The sequence below is a fragment of the Caloenas nicobarica genome, chromosome 2, assembly GCF_036013445.1.
Source record: "Caloenas nicobarica isolate bCalNic1 chromosome 2, bCalNic1.hap1, whole genome shotgun sequence".
Taxonomy (NCBI): domain Eukaryota; kingdom Metazoa; phylum Chordata; class Aves; order Columbiformes; family Columbidae; genus Caloenas; species Caloenas nicobarica.
This window is the reverse complement of record NC_088246.1, coordinates 58,724,596-58,746,641: the sequence shown is the minus strand read 5'-3', so window position 1 is coordinate 58,746,641 and position 22,046 is coordinate 58,724,596. Positions and strand designations below refer to the sequence as shown.

General features: G+C 41.0%; 1 protein-coding gene across 5 annotated transcripts in view; it reads right to left on the bottom strand.

Annotated features, from left to right (window-relative positions):
- The window catches only part of HECW1 (HECT, C2 and WW domain containing E3 ubiquitin protein ligase 1), a 266,955-nt gene that overhangs the window by 167,388 nt on the left and 77,521 nt on the right, over positions 1–22,046 (bottom strand). For all 5 annotated transcript variants that reach the window (XM_065627747.1, XM_065627745.1, XM_065627748.1 and 2 more), the window contains one exon: positions 14,594–14,918. In XM_065627747.1, the coding sequence (XP_065483819.1) occupies positions 14,594–14,918 (325 nt within the window). The remainder of the gene's footprint in view (positions 1–14,593; positions 14,919–22,046) is intronic.

The following is a 22,046-nucleotide window of genomic DNA, read 5'->3' as shown; positions in this document are numbered from 1 at the left end:
AAATCCTTTTAAAGAGGTCATTAATGATTGCAATGGGTAATTATAAATGACAATGCTATCTACAATACATTCTCCCTTTGTTGACTTGCTAATTGTCAGTAATTATTTCACTAGATGTGTTCCATGCTCTATATTGAAGTGGAAGTATTTCAGCACATTCACACAGTACATCTCTGCGGTAACTCTTCAACAGTGAAGTCCTCTGGTATAGTTTCTGTTCTTCCTCCGTACTTTATAGCTGGTTGTGTCTTCTTTTAAATGCCAAATTAAATATAAAAAGGAGAGCGCATAAGTATACAACGTTGCTCTCAGAGCTTTGGCTTACTAATTACTACCTTCAGTAAAGGACCATCCTGGATACAGATTATCCAGAGTTATCCACATCATTCTGTGGAAACAAGAACACTTCCATACACACGAGGTGATTTAAACCTAGGAACTGTCCCTTTTGCTCTGGCAGGGAAAACACTTTATAATTAAAGGTGAAACACTGCACTGAGCTGGAGCCCGGGAACCCTGCCCGGCCCCTCATCCTGACAGGGCACAGAAAGCATCCCTCAGCTCAGACATGCTGCTCTCTGGCTTCATTACTCGTGACATTTATTTGTCATATTTAGTCTCTATAAGCTGCTGGAGATGCTCCAACACCTGCCATATTATTAAGATGTATGGGAAATTACTGCTCCTCAAGATGTATTGTTCATAAAATACCATGCTTGCTTAAGGAGGCTTAGCTGAGCTAGACTGCATGACCTTTCTTAAGAAATCACAGACATTTTAGGCCAGAGTTTGGTGGCACAAGAGAACCCAGAATCAGATTTAAAATGTAGAGTTCCTATGTAGTATATGTGGGGGCCAGCTGGCACTTCCACTGCATCAGCTGCTGTCTGCTTCCCACCGCTGGCTCAATGGCAGCGTGAATGCCGCATGATGCAACCTTTCTAATTTGACATAGATGTCGACATATGCCCACACCCAAACTAAATCACATCTCTATCGCAAGTTGACCCAGCAGGGTGACTGCAGAAAGCCCTTTCCCCCTTTTTGTTGGAAACGTGAAGGAAGCCTGGAAAGCCAGGCTGAGAAAAAGGACCACTCTCCATCTGCATGTCCACGGTAGAAAACCCCCAAAGGGAAGGGATAAGCAAGCTGGCCAATGGTTACAGCTGACAGATGAGACCACAGGAAAATTGGAACAAGCTGCCCCCATCAAGAAACACCTGCACTCTGCATCCTGCCCCAGAGGCAATACAAGGGGTGTGAGGGATGGACAGTCCAGAGCAAAAGGTCAGGTCGCAAAGCACATGAGGGAAGGGATACACACACATGGAGCCAATCATGCACACACAGTTTACAGACAATGGCCACTGACGGAATACAGGCGCAGGCAGTAGAAAGGGTATTTTAATACAAATTTATGGAACTCCGCAATATGCAGGTCATCCCACGTAGGAGCAGTGGAGCCTTTAAGTATAAAAGCATGTTTGTAAATAAAACATATTTACAAATGTCTTGATTTAGAAATCCAGTACGTAGATCCTTCTCACAGCCAGAGGTAAGCCCTGTCTGTCTCTCTTGAAAAGCTAGGTACTTCCCTCTTTCCAAACAAATAAAACTTATTTTTAGCCCAGTAGAAATCTAGGTTCATTGGGATTTTTAAGCCAGACAAATCTTAGTTCTAGAAAAATACATGCAGGTCCAAAAAAGAAATATTTCAGTTTTTGAAGGTACGTATTTTTGGAAGGTGAAAGAAAGAAATATCCCCTGCCGAGTTAAAAACAGCAGTAGTTGAAACTGGTCGGGAGGCTGGAATGTATGAATATGCCTGATCGACCTGTTTTAGTTGGCAGGTGATACTATTCCAGGAATGCTATTCCCTAACATTGACATTAAGTATGTTCCTCATTGACAAAGAAAATTTTGCATGTGAAATACACAGCTGTTTAGTGCATTACGTATATGTGCATATGTGCATATATGTATTTATCAACATTCATATGTAAGTGAACAGACAATAGGGTATGTTAAAGAGTATGTGCAAAGGAAAACAAATTTTATCTCATATTTCTACTGAGAACCCCTATAACAAAGGAATTGACCTTAAAACCAAGTTGCCTCTTAATTCCTGAAGGTAAATGGTGAAATGCTTTGTTTCACCTCCACACGAAATGAAGAGCAGAGTTAATGCTGCTCCCTTTCATGTATTTCAGCCAGCAGCTAATGGCTTTTGACATTTTTCCAATGAAGCATTGTAATGCATCTCCCTCCCTCTGTTTTTGAAATGAGATTGACCTTTAAACTAGCTCTCTGCTTAGCTGGCAATCCACTGCACAGCCTGGGTTTGGCCCCACTTGGTCAAAAAGCAAACACTTTGTGATCACTCTCTGATCTGCAGCTTCATTTCCCTGGATGGTAAACAGCTAATTAAAGAAAGACGTCCCGCATTTTTCCACTTGTTCACATTTTCTCTCTCCCAATTTACTTTAACTGGGTAGGGGGTTAATTTTTGTGGAATTAAAATGGAACCATGTACTTGAAACAAAACACATGCATAGCTCTTAGATCAAGGATTGAGTTTTCAGCACCAATGAAGGATTAGTCCCTTGTTTTCTAGAACTCTTCTCCCTAAGAAGTCGTAGAAGGAGGGGTGCTAACTGCAAATTGCAGTATATTCATTTTCTGTGGCAGAAATTGGCAAATGAATTAACAGTGAAGTTTCGATCCATGTTAAAGCTGTATCTGTAGCTGCTGAAGTCAGTGGAAGTATTCTTATTGACTCCTGTAATTATAGCTGTTATTTGTGATTTTTGTTTGTTTGGGTTTTTTTTACTATGGTATCTTTGTAAATAAGAAATTGGTATCTGCATCTTCTGCATGTGTTTCTCATTAATAGCTCCTCTCCTACAGAGCAATGACCACTTGTATTGTACAACTCTATGGAACCATGGTTTCCAAGGTCTAGGTTTTGCAGTGCTAAAGGGTTGCAAAAGGAAATACTGGCATGACCTGATACAACTCACTACGAGCTGCACATATGAATTGTAACGGCTGTTGTCATCATTTTGCATTCTTCAAGTGATAAATCGGGTGGTAAGAGAAGAAACATCATAAATAGGAAACATATCAATGGATTTCACTTGTATTCTCTTGCAAAATGATTTTATTGATACTCTATGCTTTGCAATGTCCCTTTCCTGCAACTTGCCATGCAAATTGCAAAACAGATCAACCAGAGATTGACCTCTTTGTGCAGAAAATTATTTTTAAAAGCATTTTGCTAACTGTGTTCATAGACATACATATTGGCCAAAAACACTTTTAAATTTCAATCTAAAGAGAATTTGTTCAGCTAAAGACTATAAGGCCTTCTGTAATTTCAGGAGTACAGCGTTTCTTATTCAGAGGGGATCAATACATGAAATGTAGCTTCTATTTTTACGCCATAATTGCATTAAGTTTATAGAAAGCAAGTATTGTAATATGTATTGCTAAATCAAATTAGTGATGGATAAGAGACTGGAATAGAGTACCAAGTTCAGGCGCCTGTCTGACTTTGTGTTCCTGACTCATGTTAATTATTTGTTTCTTTGAAGGTAGCCCAGGTGGTTCTAAATGTTGTAGTTGTTATTCTTGGAGAACATGGAAAGACAGGCTGATCATTTATATCAGCAAAATACTGTTTGAGAAGGGAGAGTAGGTTTTTCAGTTCTGCCTCCTGAGTAAAACCAAACTGATCAAAAGGGTCACACAACTATTTGTATTTGAACTCCGTCAGTACTTCTTAGGAAGTTGTATTGGCTATCTGTTTGCTTCTCTGTGGGAATTTCAGGCAAGCTTTCAAATATCAAGGTCCTGTCTGTTTAGTGTAGGTTTCTGACAGCACTTGAAGTCCCCATTACATTTTTTACAGATCTTTTTGAGGGGTGGCCTGTATCAACATTTTCCCTAACTCCTCTGAAGAACAGCATGCTTTTTGTCAGTTGGTTACTGTCTTTCATCTGAAAGATAGCTTTCTTTGGTGGCCATGTTTATCTCTCTCTATACATAGCGCTTGTGAAGTATATTGGGATCGCTCAGCATGGAAGTGACAGCACAGAATATTTTTAGCAGTAAAAGGCTGCGCTCGGAGGTATCTGGTTTAGTGGGAACAAGCAGTCTGTCAGAATTGCTGCTGGTTCCCAAAGCACTTGCTGAGGTTTGCCTCCAGTGTGCCATGGTGGCCCTGGCCGCTGCTCGGGCCTCGGCTGCCTGGTCGTGCATCACCTTCTCGGTTTCCTCAAGGGACTGTGCGAGATGCGGGAGGTCTGTCTTTAATTAGCTGTTTACCATCCAGGGAAATGAAGCTGCAGATCAGAGAGTGATCGCAAAGTGTTTGCTTTTTGACCAAGTGGGGTGCAGCTCATAGTGAGTTGTATCAGGTCATGCCAGTATTTCCTTTTGCAACCCTTTAGCACTGCAAAACCTAGACCTTGGAAACCATGGTTCCAAAGAGTTGTACAATACAAGTGGTCATTGCTCTGTAGGAGAGGAGCTATTAATGAGAAACACATGCAGAAGATGCAGATGCCAGTTTCTTATTTACAAAGATACCATAAAAAAAACCAACCAAACAAAAACAACCAACCAACCAAAAACCCCACAACAACGGCAACAAAAAAACCCACCAAAAAAACAAACCATAAATAACAGCTATCATTACAGGAGTCGATAAGAATACTTCCACTGACTTCAGCAGCTACAGATACAGCTTTAACACGGATCGAAACTTCACTGTTAATTCATTTGCCAATTCCTGCCACAGAAAATGAATATACTGCAATTTGCAGTTAGCACCCCTCCTTCTACGACTTCTTAGGGAGAAGAGTTCTGGAAAACAAGGGACTAATCCTTCATTGGTGCTGAAAACTCAATCCTTGATCTAAGAGCTATGCATGTGTTTTGTTTCAAGTACATGGTTCCATTTTAATTCCACAAAAATTAACCCCCTACCCAGTTAAAGTAAATTGGGAGGGAGAAAATGTGAACAAGTGGAAAAATGCAGTGAGAGGAAGACGTGACAAGAGAAAGACCAAATGTAAGTAGGGAGATGAAAGAACATAAATGGTAATCAAAGAGGGATAAAGTCGGCAAAGTTGTAACAATTCTTGGTCGCTGAGGGCGGAAGATGCTGTCCTAAGTAAAACTGCTCCAGGCACATGGAAAGGCAGGCATGGTAGGTTTAAAACCTGAATGACCTAATCTGAGGCAGAAAGAATTGCATGTAAAACCCAAAGGACGCCTGCCAGCCACTCTCAAAACCAAGGAGTTACAACTTCCAGCGAAACACTTAACGTTTGAATATCTAGCTTACTTTCAGAGCCATGTATGCTTACCACTTCAGCAGCTTCCAAACTACTGCTGGGAGGTATAATTGCAATCTTTCATGACACCAATACCAATAAAAAAGCAAACAAGACTGCCAGTTGCCGAGACCCTAGTCCTGCCCTCCTCGCACTTGAGCTAACCACACCGAGAGTCTGAGCTCTGTCACTTGAGGGACTTCCCTCTCCTTCCCTGCGAGCCTGGAGCTACTGGCTAAATGTAGAGCTGACAGCAAAGAGCCCTGTTCTTCTATGGTATCCTTGAGGTATTTGGGATCTATGCTGCAGGCACAACCCATCACTCATCTATTTCTCTCCAGTAACCATTGCTGAAAAGGCAGACAGAATGAGGAAAGCGAAGCACTGAGCTGCAGCTCGGCAGTAACAGCGTGTGGGGGGTAAAACACTCACAGCAGACATTAAGTTGCATTGGGATGGGCATCTGTCTAGTAATACCGGTTGTCACTTGGTTCTACATACACTTAAAAGTGCGATAGTATCCACATAGCTCTCATTGCTGCTTCAGCTATGCCTGTCCCAGCTACAGACTCCTGCCTTAAAGCTCCTGCACATCCATATTCTCACCACTGCAGCAGCTGGACCACATCTGGGCTTTAGCACAGCAATGGATGTAATTCAGCTCTGCATTGCACAAACTTCTCCACAATTAATGACAGCCAGCTTGCACACAGAACTGAAGACGGCAGAGACGAATCCAAACAAAGATGGTCAGTGCGTACTAAAAAGCTGAAGATACACAATGTGTGGTGAGGTACAGCAAGGAAGAGTTTTGTCTGCTTGTTTTTAATATAACGACAGTTTTAAAGTTCTCACAGTCAGTGGAAGCTTCCCTGTTGGTTACAGAGCAGTTTGGAAAATGAGGATTAGGACAAAACAGTGCAGCCCTGAAATTTGCTGGAAGATATTAAAATAAGAGATGCTGCAGGCCCAAGGCAATATAAAGACATGATATAAAGGGACATGGGAAGATCTGAAATGTGAACAAGGATGACACTTGTCCAGGTTAACAACATTCATTAAATAAGGGGGAAATAATTTCCAGTATTTGAAAAATGGGCTTATAGGAATGTTGAAAGACATAACAGCAGACCATAAATTAGACAGGCATTTGTCATCTGATACAGCAGAAAACAAACAAACCAATCAAAACCAACCAACCAACCAAAAACAAACAAAAAACCACCAAAGCCAAAGCCCAAATACAACTCATATGAGCGCACTGAAGCGCCACAGTGCAAAGAATCTCTTAAGAACCTGTAGTGATTTTATCTGAAGAGTTGTATTCAATTACAACCCTACTAAAAAGTGGAAGATTTTCAGTGAAGAAAAAATTCAGGGCTGGAGAGATAAATGGATGAGAAAGATTACAAAAGCTAAATGCATACACAGTCATTACAGTAGTTGTGACGGGCAGCACGAGAACATTCAAATGTTATGAACAGCATGTTTAAGTGTTGCAAACACTAAGGAGTGGGAATGCTTTAGTTTGGTTTAGAAAACTAAGAGAAGAAAAACATACGCTGAACCTTCAAATTCCACATGGGCTAACCTGACAACCTCTACAGAACAAATCTTTCTGCTTTAAGCCTTATCCTGCCAAGAACTTTATACTTGTGCTGTCCACTGTTTGTGCTGTAATTGATTCTACCCAGTCAATGGTCTGAACATGCTGCATGGATTACGCTGCTTTTGCAGGATTGAGGCCAAAACCTCGCTTTTGGTGCACCAATATCCCCCACTCACTGATTTCTTCAGAAATACTTTAGTAGGTGATCATTACTGGCTTCATTATCAATCTGGGCTACATGGTGATATTGCCCCCCCGCCTTGCACAGCACAGAGGCAGTTTTATCCATAGGCGTAAGGACCCTGGAAATCACTGAGAAGGCAGGAGGCTGCTGTGCTCCCTGTCTGCATTATTTCCCTCTCCAGATATTCAGGATGACAGTTCAAGTGGAAAACTCTTCTCCACCCATTTACCTAGAAAGAGGTTCATAATATCACAGCTTTTATTTTACGGAGAAATACTAAATGGAAATGGGAATATTTTGGTACACAGTAAGCACCTCTACCATATATTAAATACTTAAGGACAAGAACTGGCAATCTATGAGCTGCTTTACCATGACAAAAAGACCATCAAGCACACCACCACTGCACTAACCCCTCTACAGAAGCTTTTTGCTGCATTGCCACTAACAACATTAACAACACGCAAATGACAGGTGAACCTTGTGAAGCACTGAAAGGGAGAATCGATCAGAAGCCATACGCATTGGGAATATTCAGAGACTCTTGCATTTTAAGCGCTGACTATATCTACTTGTAAAGGAATGAAACAGAGGCAAAAGCTAACTGTGTTCGTGCCACACTTGGCGGGTCTGGAAACAGCGTATTCTGGGTTCGTCTGGCTTAAGTGGCCCATCAGATACAGAACTGGGAAAGGCAGAGTGGCTCGGCCTGATAAAGAGAAGTCACTCTCACTGGATCCAAGAGCAGCCAGGTGAAGGCAAGCCAGGTTGGAACAAAGAACCGATATCATTGCACTAATAGATCTGCCAAGGCCTACAATACCTAATATAATCTCTGTTCAGCTTTTGTGTAGGCTTTTGTTTGGGCTGGTTTTTGTTGGTGGTGGTTTTGTCTGTTTTGGAGTTTTTGTTGTTTAATTGTTTATTTGGTTTTTTAACAACAGGTTTGCTCCTCTGACCCCTTTTGTTCCTGAAATAGTGCCGTGCTTAGCGAAAGCTGTCCAGTCACTGGCCACCTTTGTTAACGTTTTACACAAAGAGCAGAATCGGATGTGTCGAACGAAACTCAACTTGCTGAGGTGATCAGGGCCAGCCACGGCTGCCATGCCCACGCTGGCAAGAGACCCAACTACAAGATGACCTGCTGAGGAAAAGCCCCAAGACCACAGCAAGGTTCTCTTCCAAAGGCCATGAAAGGACAGGGAAGACAGGTAACCCCAGGACACAACAAATCCGAACATCAACAAAATTCACTCTAGGCAGGCACACTGTGGAGAGAGAGCCTGAATCAGGGATTAGAGCTGTAATGTAGGGACCCACAACTCCAAGCCTTATATGCGCATTACTATTCCTATTATAACATTTTCCATCTCTGCTGGCAACGTGTGACACTTTCTGCTTCTATGTGTTGGATGTTTGGTAAAATTGATGTACAAACAAGTTCTGATCCAAGTCTAACATCAGGAAAAATGTAGATCTTTTCACTTGCCTCAGTGAGCAGTGCAGCAACACAAGGCCCTCTAAGCTTAAAATCACCCTGGAAAGTGTTTAAACAACTGTTTAAATGCCTATTAACCAACAGCTTTAAAAATTAGATTCGCAAGATTACAGTGAATTGCCTTTTTGGAAGAGAAATAACATGAAAGACTGAAACGGGGTGGGGGGAAATATGCTGGTTTAAAGCTAAAGTTCAGTCACTAATTAGGTCAAGAAACTCCTACTTATATGAATTTGCAAGGAACTACTCTGTCAAAAGCTGGACCTAACTACTCTGTCCAAATGCGAACAGGAAAATGGACCCTACAAGATTTGTGTATGAAAGAAACTTCTAATAAATAGCCTTTAATAACGTTTTGCTTTCCCATAAGGAAATGCCAAAAGAAAAAAAGCCTATTACATATGGATAACAAGAGTATAATGTTAACCCTGATAAATTCCCAACATCAGTATGCACAGACACTGGAGCAAATGATTCTTTCAGTAGTCTGGTTTAAACATTTCCCATTAGCTACTCTACATCAGACATGGAGATCATGACAGAAGTGAAATCTAGTAGCAGCTAAAATGCTACTGCAGTAATTATTAGATAGCTCTTTATCCACAGGCAGCTGCCAGCAGTCCATATTAATTTATCTAAGAGGCTTCATACTGTAGCAAATAGTAATAATAAATGAGATAAGAGAGAAAGTGAAAACTTTGAGATAAATAACTGTAAATATTCCATCTGTCTCACAGTGGCCACTAAATGAGAGTTCTTTTTAAAAAATACACAAACACGCTATCTTCATTATTCATAAATTTGTTTTGGTTTCGCTTTTTTTTTTCCCCAGCATTTTTTTTTACACCTATCTTTTCTGCAAGGAAAACTCAAATTCCAGAGATTTTAAAAGAGCAACAGAGCTGTGCTATGTTCAAATTTCTCAGATAAGTCTTTTTGAGTGTTCACATGTATTTTTGATTGTGGATATATTTCTGAAAGACTGCTGATGTTCACAATACTATAGTTATCTTGAGGGAAGGCAAATGCACATCTCAGGTGAATTGTTACAGAACTTAGATGTTACCCTGCAAAGCTCAGGGCTGATATATAGTGTATAAAAGAGTAAGTTAGAATATCTCTAGAGTTCCAGCCTGGCAGGAATGAAACGTGATTCTTACTCCTGAAGGCACAATAAGTCTTAAACACCTAGGAAGGCTTGTTCTTCCAATTCCTACACTTTTTGTCATCTTACCATGGCTAATCTTAAAATACATCGAAGTAATTACATCTATATTTTAACAGAACCAACATTCACTACCCTCCCTTCAACTAAGGAGTTTTTCTATGGCCCTTCATCATAATCACATAGGTGTGTATGGATGTTTTCATGCAGCTACAGGATGGATATTCTCAATACTATTTTTTGCCATGAGACAAACAAGAACAATTTTTTACACTGTTTTACAATAGACTGACTGGCTGCCTAGACCATTTTGTGAGACCATGAGCAAAAGTTAACTCTAATAACCAATTCTAAACCCAGCTTTTAAGTGCATCTACAAAGACTGTTTCCCAGTTGGTCACCCCTAGGAAGGTGCACGAGGATTGATGAGAAGAAAAATTGAAGAAAACCAGATACTTTTTGATAAAAGGAGCTGTAGCTCTCTCACATGAGGAGCAAGCAGTCAGAATTTCCCTATAGGGAGGACTCCCTCAACTTCTTTCAGGCTACTTTAACCTTCGAATAGCATCCCAAAATGCCCTACAGTATCAAAACATATGAACTACTTGATTTTTACTCTTTTTCTTTTGCAAGCCTTTTACATCATCTGTAGTCTGTTCCCCAGACTTGAAACATCTTTTTTCCTGAAGTCTGCAAATTATTTGGCATCATCGAAATTTTAGTGATGGCAGGGGTGGTGAGAGCAGCCTAAGTTTTACACATTTCAAACCCAACACTTATACAAAACAATTTGGAGAAACTTCCTAGGTGACTACAATCGCAACAACTAAACTCCTCTAAGGTGAGAAGGACCTTCTGTTCTGCTTTTGTATAGCTCCTTCCTGGGATGCCCAGGAGCTCCCACATGACAAATAAGAAACAATAACTCTAATGCTCCCACATAGAGAAAATCCACACCACACTGCCTGATACCCCAAGAACACAATAATTTCTCACTGTTCTCATGACTCACTGTAATATTGAAGTGTTGCCACATTCAAACCTTTCAGCTCAAATTTCACCAACCCAAACAATCACAAAAACTATTAGGCTGTATCCATGAACTGGCTTTCAGACAACCACAAGAGTGACCAGCAGCAATGCAATAGTTAACAGTGTTCCCATGCAAGTGGCAATAACAGGCTTCAACACTAATCCCCTATTGAGCAGACTGGGAAAAGCTCATAGTTTCTTTGGTTCTCTTGTTCCATCCTGGCTGCTAATTCAAAACACGGTCATATATCAGTTTACATTGTGAAGGTCATACCCACAAGGCCAGGAACATTGCCTTTCTAGCAGGACTGCAGGCTTGGAAAATTTGTGCAAATGCACACACAAATCATTAGGATCCATTAGGATGTCTGGATCTCCCACCCCTACGGATTTGACACACACATTGAATATAGGATGTATCAATGTTTTACTTCAGGTGAGCAGCAAGCTTTGCAATGACCCTTCCAGTTGTCCCCACTTTGTCACCACCAGACCATGTGGTGATCTTTGGGCACACAAACTCGGTCCTGTCCTGGTGAAGCTAAACTGAAAGATGCACTACAGCAACTCAAGGGCATTCAGTCTGCCAGACTGAGACTGCTCTAAAGCCAAGCCTCCAAAATTCATTGAGCAGCTGTTTGCTTTTACAGACCTGTTCCTACCAGTTTCCTCTACAACATTAATGTAGATATAGTCATGGTGCCAGTCACCTTCCAAGACTTCACGTGTTTTCCGTGTCAAACACACAATAAAAGCCAAGTGATCTTCGCAGTCTCCCATGTTCTTTCTTTAAGGGAATCAAAACACCAAATCTCACCTTACATTAAGTTTTGGGAAGGGAGGAAGGGGAAGAGGGGAAGAGGGGAAAGGAAAAGAAAAAATGAACAAGGGGTGCTGCTGTCTGCTATTTCCTCAGTTATTTAGGTTAATAATCTGAGAGGCTGGAGACAAAACACCTTCAAAGACAACAAGGGTCAACTGTTGGTTGCTTGAGGGCTGGACACACTATCTATTTTTCATTTGGCAGTGGTATTCCTTGGAACAAGCCATTGACTATTGACATTAACACCAGGTGTTCGGCTGGCAGGGGCAAGGATCCACTTCACAATCTGCACTTCTAATTTACTGGGGTGTCTGTAGCAACATCCTGTTTGATACAATAAATTACGCAAGAGTAACAAGGTGGATTTTTCTCTCCCAGTTAATCTCTCATGTATTAAGATTACCTATTTAAAAAAAAAAATCAGGATGTGTCTTCAGAGCCCTTGATACAGCGTCTGAGCTATGAAACCTGGCTGAATCAGTTCAATGTGAAACAGCTCTGTGGACTTTTTGTCGACTCCAGATCACCAGAGGTACTCTTTGCCTCTTTTTACTCAAGCAATACAGTCCTTCCTGAGTTGCCTGTGCTACTACAGAGCGGGCTTAGAGTATTGCTTAGTGCCTAGTGCTGCTGTGTCTTCTCAGCTGTTCCAGTAAAACACTCAACTGCAAGACTAGCTGTAAACACAAGTAACTCTGTTAAGGCAAACAAACCAGACTGCTTTCAGAGCATCTGTTTTAAATCCAGTCTCTGTTTTCTTTCAAAAAGATTTTAAATCTCAGAAGCCTAATTTTATTTTCAAAGCAGGGTATTTTATAAGGTTACTTATGGAAACAAGTACTGCAACCTGGCTTATGGTAACCCCCACTCCTTTCCCTCCATGTCCTAAAGAGCCACCCTCGTGTTCCCCTTCTCACAGTCCCTCCAATACACTGAACTCATTTTCCAGTGCTTAACACTGCACCACCAGGGTTCCCCTACATGTTCAGATCACTTATCCAGTCTCTTCTTGCATCACCATCTGTGTTCCAAACATCCTCAGAATATGACCCTTCTGGTCATACCCCGTGAAGCAACACTGTAGCTCCCTACAATGCCTGCTGTGATTGCTGCAAAAGCCCATCTCACAACATTGCATGCTTTACCTGGTTTTGTTCAGCTTTCTATCTGGGCAAGACAAAACATTGCTATAGGAACTAAAATATCTGCTTAGTGCTAGGCATACTTATCCAAAGAGGTATAGGCAGCATTTTAGACTCATAGAATCATTGAATCATTTTGGTTGGAAAAGACTCTTAAGATCATTGAGTCCAACCATAACCTAACTCTAGCACTAAACCATGTCCCTAAGAACCTCATCTATGAGTCTTTTAAACACCTCCAGGGATGGTGACTCCACCACTTCCCTGGGTAGCCTGTTCCAATGCCTGACAACCCTTTCCATGAAGAATTTTTTCCTAATATCCAATCTGAACTTTCCCTGGCATAACTTGAGGCCATTTTCTCTTGTCCTGTCACTTGCTACTTGGGAGAAGAGACCAACACCCTCCATGCTACAACCTCCTTTCAGGTAGTTGCAGACAGTGATCAGGTCTCCCCTCAGCCTCCTTTTCTCCAGCCTAAACAGCCACAGTTCCCTCAACCGCTCCTCATCAGGCTTGTGCTCCAGAGCCCTCACCAGCTTCCTCGCCCTCCTCTGCACTCTCTCTAGTATCTCAGTGTCCTTCTTATGATGAGGGGCCCAAAACTGAACACAGGATTCAAGGTGCGGCCTCACCAGTGCTGAATACAGTGGCACAATCACTTCTCTAGTCCTGTTGGCCACGCTGTTCCTGACACAAGACGGGATGCTGTTGGCCTTTCTGGCCACCTGGGCACATTGCTGGCTCATGTTCAGCCGGCTTTCAATCAACACCCTCAGATCCTTTTCCACCAGGCAGCTTTCCAGCCACTCTTCCCCGAGCCTGCAGTGCTGCCTGGGGTTGTTGTGACACAAGTGCAGGACCCAGCACTTGGCCTTGTTGAACTGCATACACTTGGCTTCAGCCCAAAGATCCAGCTGGTCCAGATCCCTCACTCCCTCACTTCCCTTCATGGGGGCACCAATTTGAGTCTATCTTCTTTACCAAGCCACTGGTTTTCAGGAAACATTTAGAATTTCGTATTTTTAAGACCTGTAATCCACAGAGGAATGTGGCTGGAACTGATCTACCATGTCCAAAACTTACTAGAGGGCAAAGATTTAATAGAGACTTCAGTCTAGGCAGCAGGACTGACTATTTCCATAGAAACCACACCCAGTTAAAAAAATGCTAATTTTATACTGAATTGAAACAATCAGGTAAAAGTCCATTGAAACCATTTCTTACTAGTTTTACGTAGGGCTTGATTTAGCATATGGAGATGCCAAAAATACACTAACGTATGTGGCTTAAAACAGCTTTCAATACATTTAAAAAAAAAAAAAAAAAAAAAGAAAAACCTTTTGGGACAATGCCAGACTGCTTCAGTCTATAATTATTGTTCATACCAAAATATCCTTTGGCTATGTATGAGAAGTCATTCTGTTTCATTGGGTTTTTAAATGATTCACATTTTTGACTTGTAAAACCTCTCATCTGTCACGGATTACTCAAGGACTCACAGGAGGAAACCCTGGAAATATTATGCTTTTTTCATACAGCAGGTATTTTCCCAAAATCCAAATGGATTTAAAATGAAAATATCTTGAAATTTCGTCAACAGAAAGAATTCTCATATCTCTACTAAAGAAAAAGTGAGGGCCAGGATTATAACCTGAAACTCAAGAGCAGAAGAAAATTTGAAGACTACACTCACTGGAGCTGTATTAGCTCACTAGTACCATTAGCTCTTATTACCCTAATGCTTACGACTAAAAAAAGCAGCAAGAAACCCAAAGGAGGAGGAGTAAGGGGGACTTACCTATGAGATACATGCCGATCCAGTCCCCTGCATCCACTTCCTCCTTTATATCCCAGTATATCACCAGGTCCTGTGAATGCCCGATGGAGTAGTAGGAGCTGCTGACCATCAGGGTAGACCGGCTGTCTGAAGTGACAAGGTCCGTGTCACTGGTAGACCTAGGAATGGTGACCGTCTCATGGGAATTGTTCCTGATGTCCATGTTATGGAACTGGTCAGGATTATAGCTGTATCTGAGAGGCTCTTTGCACCGGCGCCGATTTTGTGAGTTCCTAGATGGAGACGCCATGGCTGCCAGGCCCAAGAACCTGTTTTGGTACAGATTCTGTGAAGAAAAAAAAAAAGAATGGTATTTACAGTATGATTCATATTTTAGTGATGTTAAAGCTCAGGAAAAGTAGCACATCAGAATGAGAAAGTAATAGAGCAGATCTTTTTCCATTTGGCATTATAAAAAAAAGGGCATGAAAAGGTGTAGCAGGAAACATAGTGCTAACTCAATTCCTACTCTGTAATTCTTACCCTGAAAACAAGTGTAAAACAAGCGTACGCCACCAAGCTCAGCCGCAACTAGCAGTGTGTGAGGAAATTAATAATAGCTGGCTTCTTCCATGTTAATGCACGCATCCAGACACAAACATAAATATCAGACTGCTAGAAAGCCATTCATTTTCAACACCAGGAGACAGTCTTCCCATTTCTGACACAGAATTAAGTCCTCTCCCTCATTATATTTGCAGAGGAATCTTCCTTAAAATGCAGTCGCCTCAGAGACCGTATTCTATCTGGAGATATTGATCAGCAACAAGGAAGAGTTGTTCCTCCTCACCAGAGATCTGAAGAACAAGAGCCATGAAAATGGTTATCTCTTTTACATTGTTACCTAAATAGAGATGTCTTCACTGAAATGTAAATACAAACTAAATGTTCCAGTGTCTCCAGTACCCCTGGTAACTTCCAATGCTGTTACTCTGCTCCATTTTTTGCAGTAGAGGGTGAGATCCCATGCACACCCAGTCTGGCAGGAATTTGGGAATGCACCTGACAATTAATGGGAATTGCAGAAGTTACGGCAGAGTAGTCATCATCTTAGCAGTTGAAAAAATATTTAAATTCCAACCTACCCCCTTCCTCAAGGCAAACTGAGTACTTGTACAAAATGTGTCACGGTGCATGAATTAAGAGCTCTTGTGAGTTGGCAGAGAATGCTTAAGTTATGACTGGGGTTAATTCTGATGTGAAGACATGCCCTGATACTGATCAAAACACTGGTTATTCTTTAATCCTGTGCTCTTTATTTTTTTCTATTTTTTTTTTCCCCAGCTTTCCCTCTTCTCTCCCTGCAGCTCTGCTATTCCAATCACCCAGCTTTTCAGTATTCATTAGCCTTCCATTATCCATCTGTTGCCAACCATGCTGTCAAGTGTGCTAGATAGAAAACCAGACAGCATTCCAGTATGCTATGAAATGCTTTTCACATGATCAGAAGTCAAATCATCCTTTTGAACTCAAACAAATTAAGCGGAAGGAAAAAATCACAGCTCCTTTGTCCAGCCAAGCAGTTATTTAACCCTGGCTTTGTTAAGGCTATGGTAGCACAGAAGAACAATAAGTACTGAAAAAAATATTTTGTTTATTAATACCAATTTCCATAGAATAATTAAGAGACCTATTGTGTCTTCACATTCCATTGCACAAAAGCTGTACAGAGCAAAAAGTTCAGCTGGCATATTTGTGTATCCCTAGAATATACTGTCCCTTTGCAGACACTGCCCTACAACACTTACAATCCAATGACCCAAATCCTCACTTACTACATTAAACAGAGTTTATAGCGAAAATAGCTCCAGCAAGGACGCCACACCTTATAGTAAGTACCAGGCAGATTGAAGCAAATAATGCAAAAGGCTAGACTAGAGCAACAGCAATAGGAGGAGGAAGGAAGCACGTGGGGGAACAAAGCACATGGTGTTGCATTTGCTACGCATCTCATCATGTCTTTGCTGCTTCTTTTCTGACAGTTACATTCGTTCACTGTTTGAAAGAGAGTTCACTTCATAACATAAAGACAGATATTCCCTGTAAACAGAAAATGCACCATTTTTCATCCAAAGACAGGGTCTAACATGCTGTCAACATTTTCTAATCCGGGAAGCACTCACAGACATGCACGACTACCGCACTCCAGTCAGTAATTTAAAAAAAAAAAAAAAAAAAAAAAAAAAAAAATCGATGGGAGTTTCTGTCACTTAGCAAAGAAGGCATCTGCTGTCACAACAGTACCTGATACGACTACTGTTGGTTTTATAATGGTGAGATGGCAACATGAAGACTTTCAAGCCTACTCTTCTCGGTTAGTCTGTATTATTAACATGGGCTCCTTCGCTCATAGTGTGCTATCCAAAAGCTACTCCAGTTCAAAGGCAGGCATTTTATTTCTGGTGACAAATTACTCCAGGGAGTTGTGGTTCTGCAGATACTTTCATTTTTGAATGTTAATGGATGTAGAGTATTAATTAACTGCATACTTTCAAATTAAATTAGACTTAAACATTTAATTTTTTCAGCTTCAGCATGACTTTAAACAGTTTTAGTGAAAATGGTAAATTCATCACTATGTTCCCATTTTCCTGTATATTGATGCCAGTGGAACAAATGGCATAATCTGAAAGTAATGCAGAAGGCCATGTTCTCCAGAAATCTGAGTCTCCCATATCTCCAGCATAGATGCTACACAAATACATTAATCTGCAAAAAAATAAAACCCCCAAACTGAAAAAATACCAAACAAATGGGACAACAGTTGCACATAATTATCTGGACTAAATAATGGCATCAAAATACAAACACATCTGTATGAATAAGTAGAAAAGAGGTCAGTAAAAGTAGTTACTTCACATTTTATTCCTACCATCTTTGCATGTTTTCAATGCAGCTGTCTAAAGCATGCACACAGGCCCCAAGGCCTGGTGATAGCATCCCAGTCATAGTGAGACAGCTTAAAAAAATTGCAAATACTTCCTCTCTATGCCTTGTAGAAGCAATCTGATCCATCATAGATACCCAGTACATATTAAAAAATTATCTTTTTTAGGGGCTTATTCTCTCTATGCCTTTGCGGAGGTGCGTATACTATACACATTAAGCTACAATCTCATTTCTAATATACAGTGTAAATTACAAAACAAGAACAATGAACAGCCCAACTGTTCACCCAACAGCACAAGAGATGAAGCTTGGTTGTCAACAGAAACAAATCCCTCTTCATTCCTGGCTCAAAACAGTCACTCCATAGCTGCTTCTACAGTCCATCTTTCCAGGGGTGTTTCCACCCATGGACCCTCTGTGCCAAATGACCCCCTAGCTTCTCCTGAAGAGCTGTAGGGCTTAATGTTAGGGATTTTTGGAAAATTATATTTTATTATTTTATTATTATTATATTTCTAATCATGCCAAAAGGGTACATGATGCTTTAGCAATACAGAGATAGATCCCAGCTAAGCATTTGTAAGGATCCAGGTCAGTTCTCTTTTCTGACAACTAAGAGCTGTCTTTTAGATATTCAGACTGACACCAGTTATCTCCTATTGCTGCTTTTGAAGAGAAAATGTATTTGTGAAGTGCAGGATGGTGGTACAACGGTCTATTACTGTCCATACCAAACATACCATACAATTGAAATACAACCCATCACTGGAGCATTGGCAGATGAGGAAATTAAAGGGAACAAGGTGATAATATTAGCCAGCATGCCAGTGGGCTCAAAGTAAGGCATACATAGTCACTCAGATGTCTGCAAGCATCATCACAACCAGAATTTCAAGGGCAAGTACCGAGAAAGACAGTGAGGTAGCTTTGTATGATGGGAAGCTTGGGACACAGCATGTTTATCCATTTGAAAATAAGCCAGTAGACAACTCTGATATCATAAGCAAATCAGATATGGAGTCAGTCTCTTTGTTGCTCCACCAGAGATAAGGTTCTCCTGATAAGCTTTTAGCCTTCATTTGCAAGGCTTATATGTTTCATAAATGACAAGGAGGAGTCCAGACAGATTTTAAAAAAAACAAATAAATAAAAAGAACACCTAGGGTAGCCTGGTGAAAGTGAGAATTTATGACAGCAAAAGTCTTCTGACCAGCTTTCAAGAAGGTAATATAATATGTATCAGCAAGGATATTGTACTAACAGAAATATAAGGTAGTAATGGCCTATATGAAATGTTTAATTGGCTGGATGAGAGACAAAATTAAAAGATTTTTAAAACCTACTCACAACCAAGTTGTGAACACCCAGAGCAAAATCCTGAGGCCAGGCCAGAAAGACAAGCAAGAAAGCAGCAATGCCTACAGTCATCAAAAGGTGATGTGATGAGACTCTGCAAGCCAGAGCGCTCTGAGGCAGACCTTTAACTTAAAGCTGAGCCTACCAAAAGGGCTTTCAATATGTAAAACTGTTTTATTAGAGCATAAATTAGGATCAGGGAAGATCATGAAATTCAGCCCTATTGGGTGGAAGACTAAAAAAACTGGGTGAAAGCAAAAAGATGTAAGAATGAATCTCACTGCTGCTCCTTGCAGAGCAGGACTTGCCTCTCCAGGCTTGTCCTCAGTGCAGCAATGTGAAGTCCTTCCTCACAGCAAACTCTCCTGCTTTTCGTAGCCCTGGAGACTTGTTACAGGATCTGCTCCCAGTTCTTCCCAGCAACCTCCTCATCTCCGTTCTACCTGCAGGCCTCCTGCTCTCTATCTTTTCCACGTCTGCTCCCCCAACCTGTAGCCCACAGTGTTCCTCAGCTGCCAGCAGCTTTCAGGGCAGGTACACACTCCCTCTGTTAAACTCATAGCCAGGAAAAGGCAAATAGAGTACACAGATTTCCTCCTTTTCGCCCAAGGACAGTCGTCTTAACACAGCACGTGGTACCTGAACAGCAAACTCAAATAAAACATTTGCATGTTCCATCACTGCAGGCACAGTACAAAGGGACAAAATGCTAGCCAATGCAGGGATAAGAAAAAACATAGTCTAAAAGTAAACTATAATCAAGGTTACAGTTTCAGCTGTCATCATAACTGCCTCCCCTACTCCCACCTATCTCAGCTATTTTTTTTTGTTTTTCATCCTGTGAGAAAAATCCCTATGGACATTTGAATTTTGGTAGAATTGTTAGTATAACTCTTAGCACAACAAAGATTTTTATAGCATAGCTTATAGTACAGCCAAATCCAGCAAACAAGGCCTTGTAGTGCAAGGAGTTGTACAAAATCTTCTCCAAATGGTTCAGCATCTGACTTGCTGAAAACATGAAAACCATCAAGCTTGGATTTGGAGACTGCTATGAAGCCAAGGATTTGGAGAATCCAGAGAACTTTGCAGGATTGGGTCATTTATTTAAGAAAGACAAGAATGGTTTATCAGAGCTTCAAAGGAATCATTTAAAAGCATTAGAGAGTTGCAGGCTTCCACACTCTACTGGCACCCTTTTCCCTGAAAGATATTACAGTGTACATATTAATAGATGAAACCACTGTTCTTGTCAAGACTGAAATGAAGGTTGCAAACACTTTAAGGGGATGCATGCCATAGTAACACTAAAGAACTTGAAGTGCATTTGTCTCAATATTGCACATCTATGGCACAATATATATATTTATGGCTATAATAAACACTAATTGGAAATCAAAGCCATTATACACCAGCAACGGGGCAAATGGATGTTACCAGGTGCTTCATTTTTCCATTTCCTGACCTTTGTGCGTTTCCGGTTTAGCTGTACTGCTGTGTTAATGTATCGTCTTACATTTAACTTTGCTTCAGTGATGTGCAAATCATTGCATGAATTGGAATCAAAATGAAAGAGTTGGCCTCAAGGTCAACCTGGCAAGGTTCGGTGCGGGTGGGTGGGATTGATTCCCGATAAAGGCCTATTAGTCATAAGGCAGCAAAAGCTAGCAGCACGGTAAATAAACCAAGGTACTCTTAGCATCTACAATGCAAAAATACATTTAAGAGCAGTTCACATTATCTGGGAGCATCTAACAATCTCCTGGGCAGAAAGAGATGGAGGCTGGAATATGTGGCAATGATTGGAGGGAAATTATTGGAGTTCAGAAAAAGAAAAAATTAGCAATGCTTTTTATCTTCACTTTCTTGAAGTAAAAAAGAGCGCTGCCCAATGAACCCGAGAGCATGCTAAAAATATACACATCACATTTCCAATTAAATGACTCCAATAATGAAAACTTTTACTCCTGTAAACATGTAAACCAAACAAGTGTCTGAAAAAACATTACATTTTACCAGTTTTGGATGAGATCACTCCAAGCTTCTACACTGTAGACTACTTAAGCCTAACTAAGGACAATTAACAATCTTATATTCAACACATTTGTATTGACACAGTTTCTGCAACAGAATGCAGCTATGGACAAAATTAATTTCTTAATTTCTCTTAAAACAGTAGCAGAAAAACAGTCTTGTCTCAGCAATTTGGCACAGAGAGGGATGAGAAATCAGACTTACCTGTTAGGGAAAAAAGGATCTGAAAACACTGTCAATATTTTTAAAGACATATTCAGGTATAAAAAAACAGGTAAACATGCAGTATGGCCTGAATATAAAATCTCAAAAAGATAACTACAAGGAAATAACGAAAGGGTCAATACAGTAACATTGTAAACCAAGACAGTGCTGCACAGCTTCACTCCATCCTTTCCACACCCCAAGATTAAAGAATTAACCTTAGGATCTTCTTATTCACTACTATCAAACACTCCGAAGTCCACAACTCTTGCCTTTGCTGATGCTTTCCAGTGCACATAACAGGAAAACTTATATTTTTCCCTTGGTTGGTTTTAAACATCAGAAGCCGTCAGAGAAGTGCTGCTGCAGTACCAGGCAGAGGCAGGACAGTGACCACCTCTCAACAGGTGCAAAATGAAGCACCCGTTGGCAGGACCGCACATTTCTTAACAAGCATTCTCGTGTCCATAATGGCCAGAGTGGACCACACCAGCTTCACAGATACACAGTCCTAGTGACTGCGGTGCCAAAGACGAAGTATCTCCATTCCTCATCTTGTCAAATCCAAGGACAATATTTATGAACAGCGATCATTACAAGAAGAAAAGCAATCATTCTGCACCAGGCAGTGGTACTAGTTTAATCCACTATTTAAAACGGAGAAGCATCACTCTCAGCAGAGAGTTCTCCCAAAAAGCCTGTGTGCCCCACACCAATCTATTTAAGAATCATCACTGCATTCATCAGGTCCGCTGCACAGCTGGACTCTGCTGGTCTCCCAGGAATGCTACTTACTACAAAGGGGTTTTAGGAGGGAGGAAGTAAGAACAGGGACGACACTTCTCTGCAGGCTAAAAACATCGCTGCTTTTCTGGGAAGTGATCAACTGATGCTCCTACTGACTGTATTGGATGCCCTGTTTCAGGTTCTG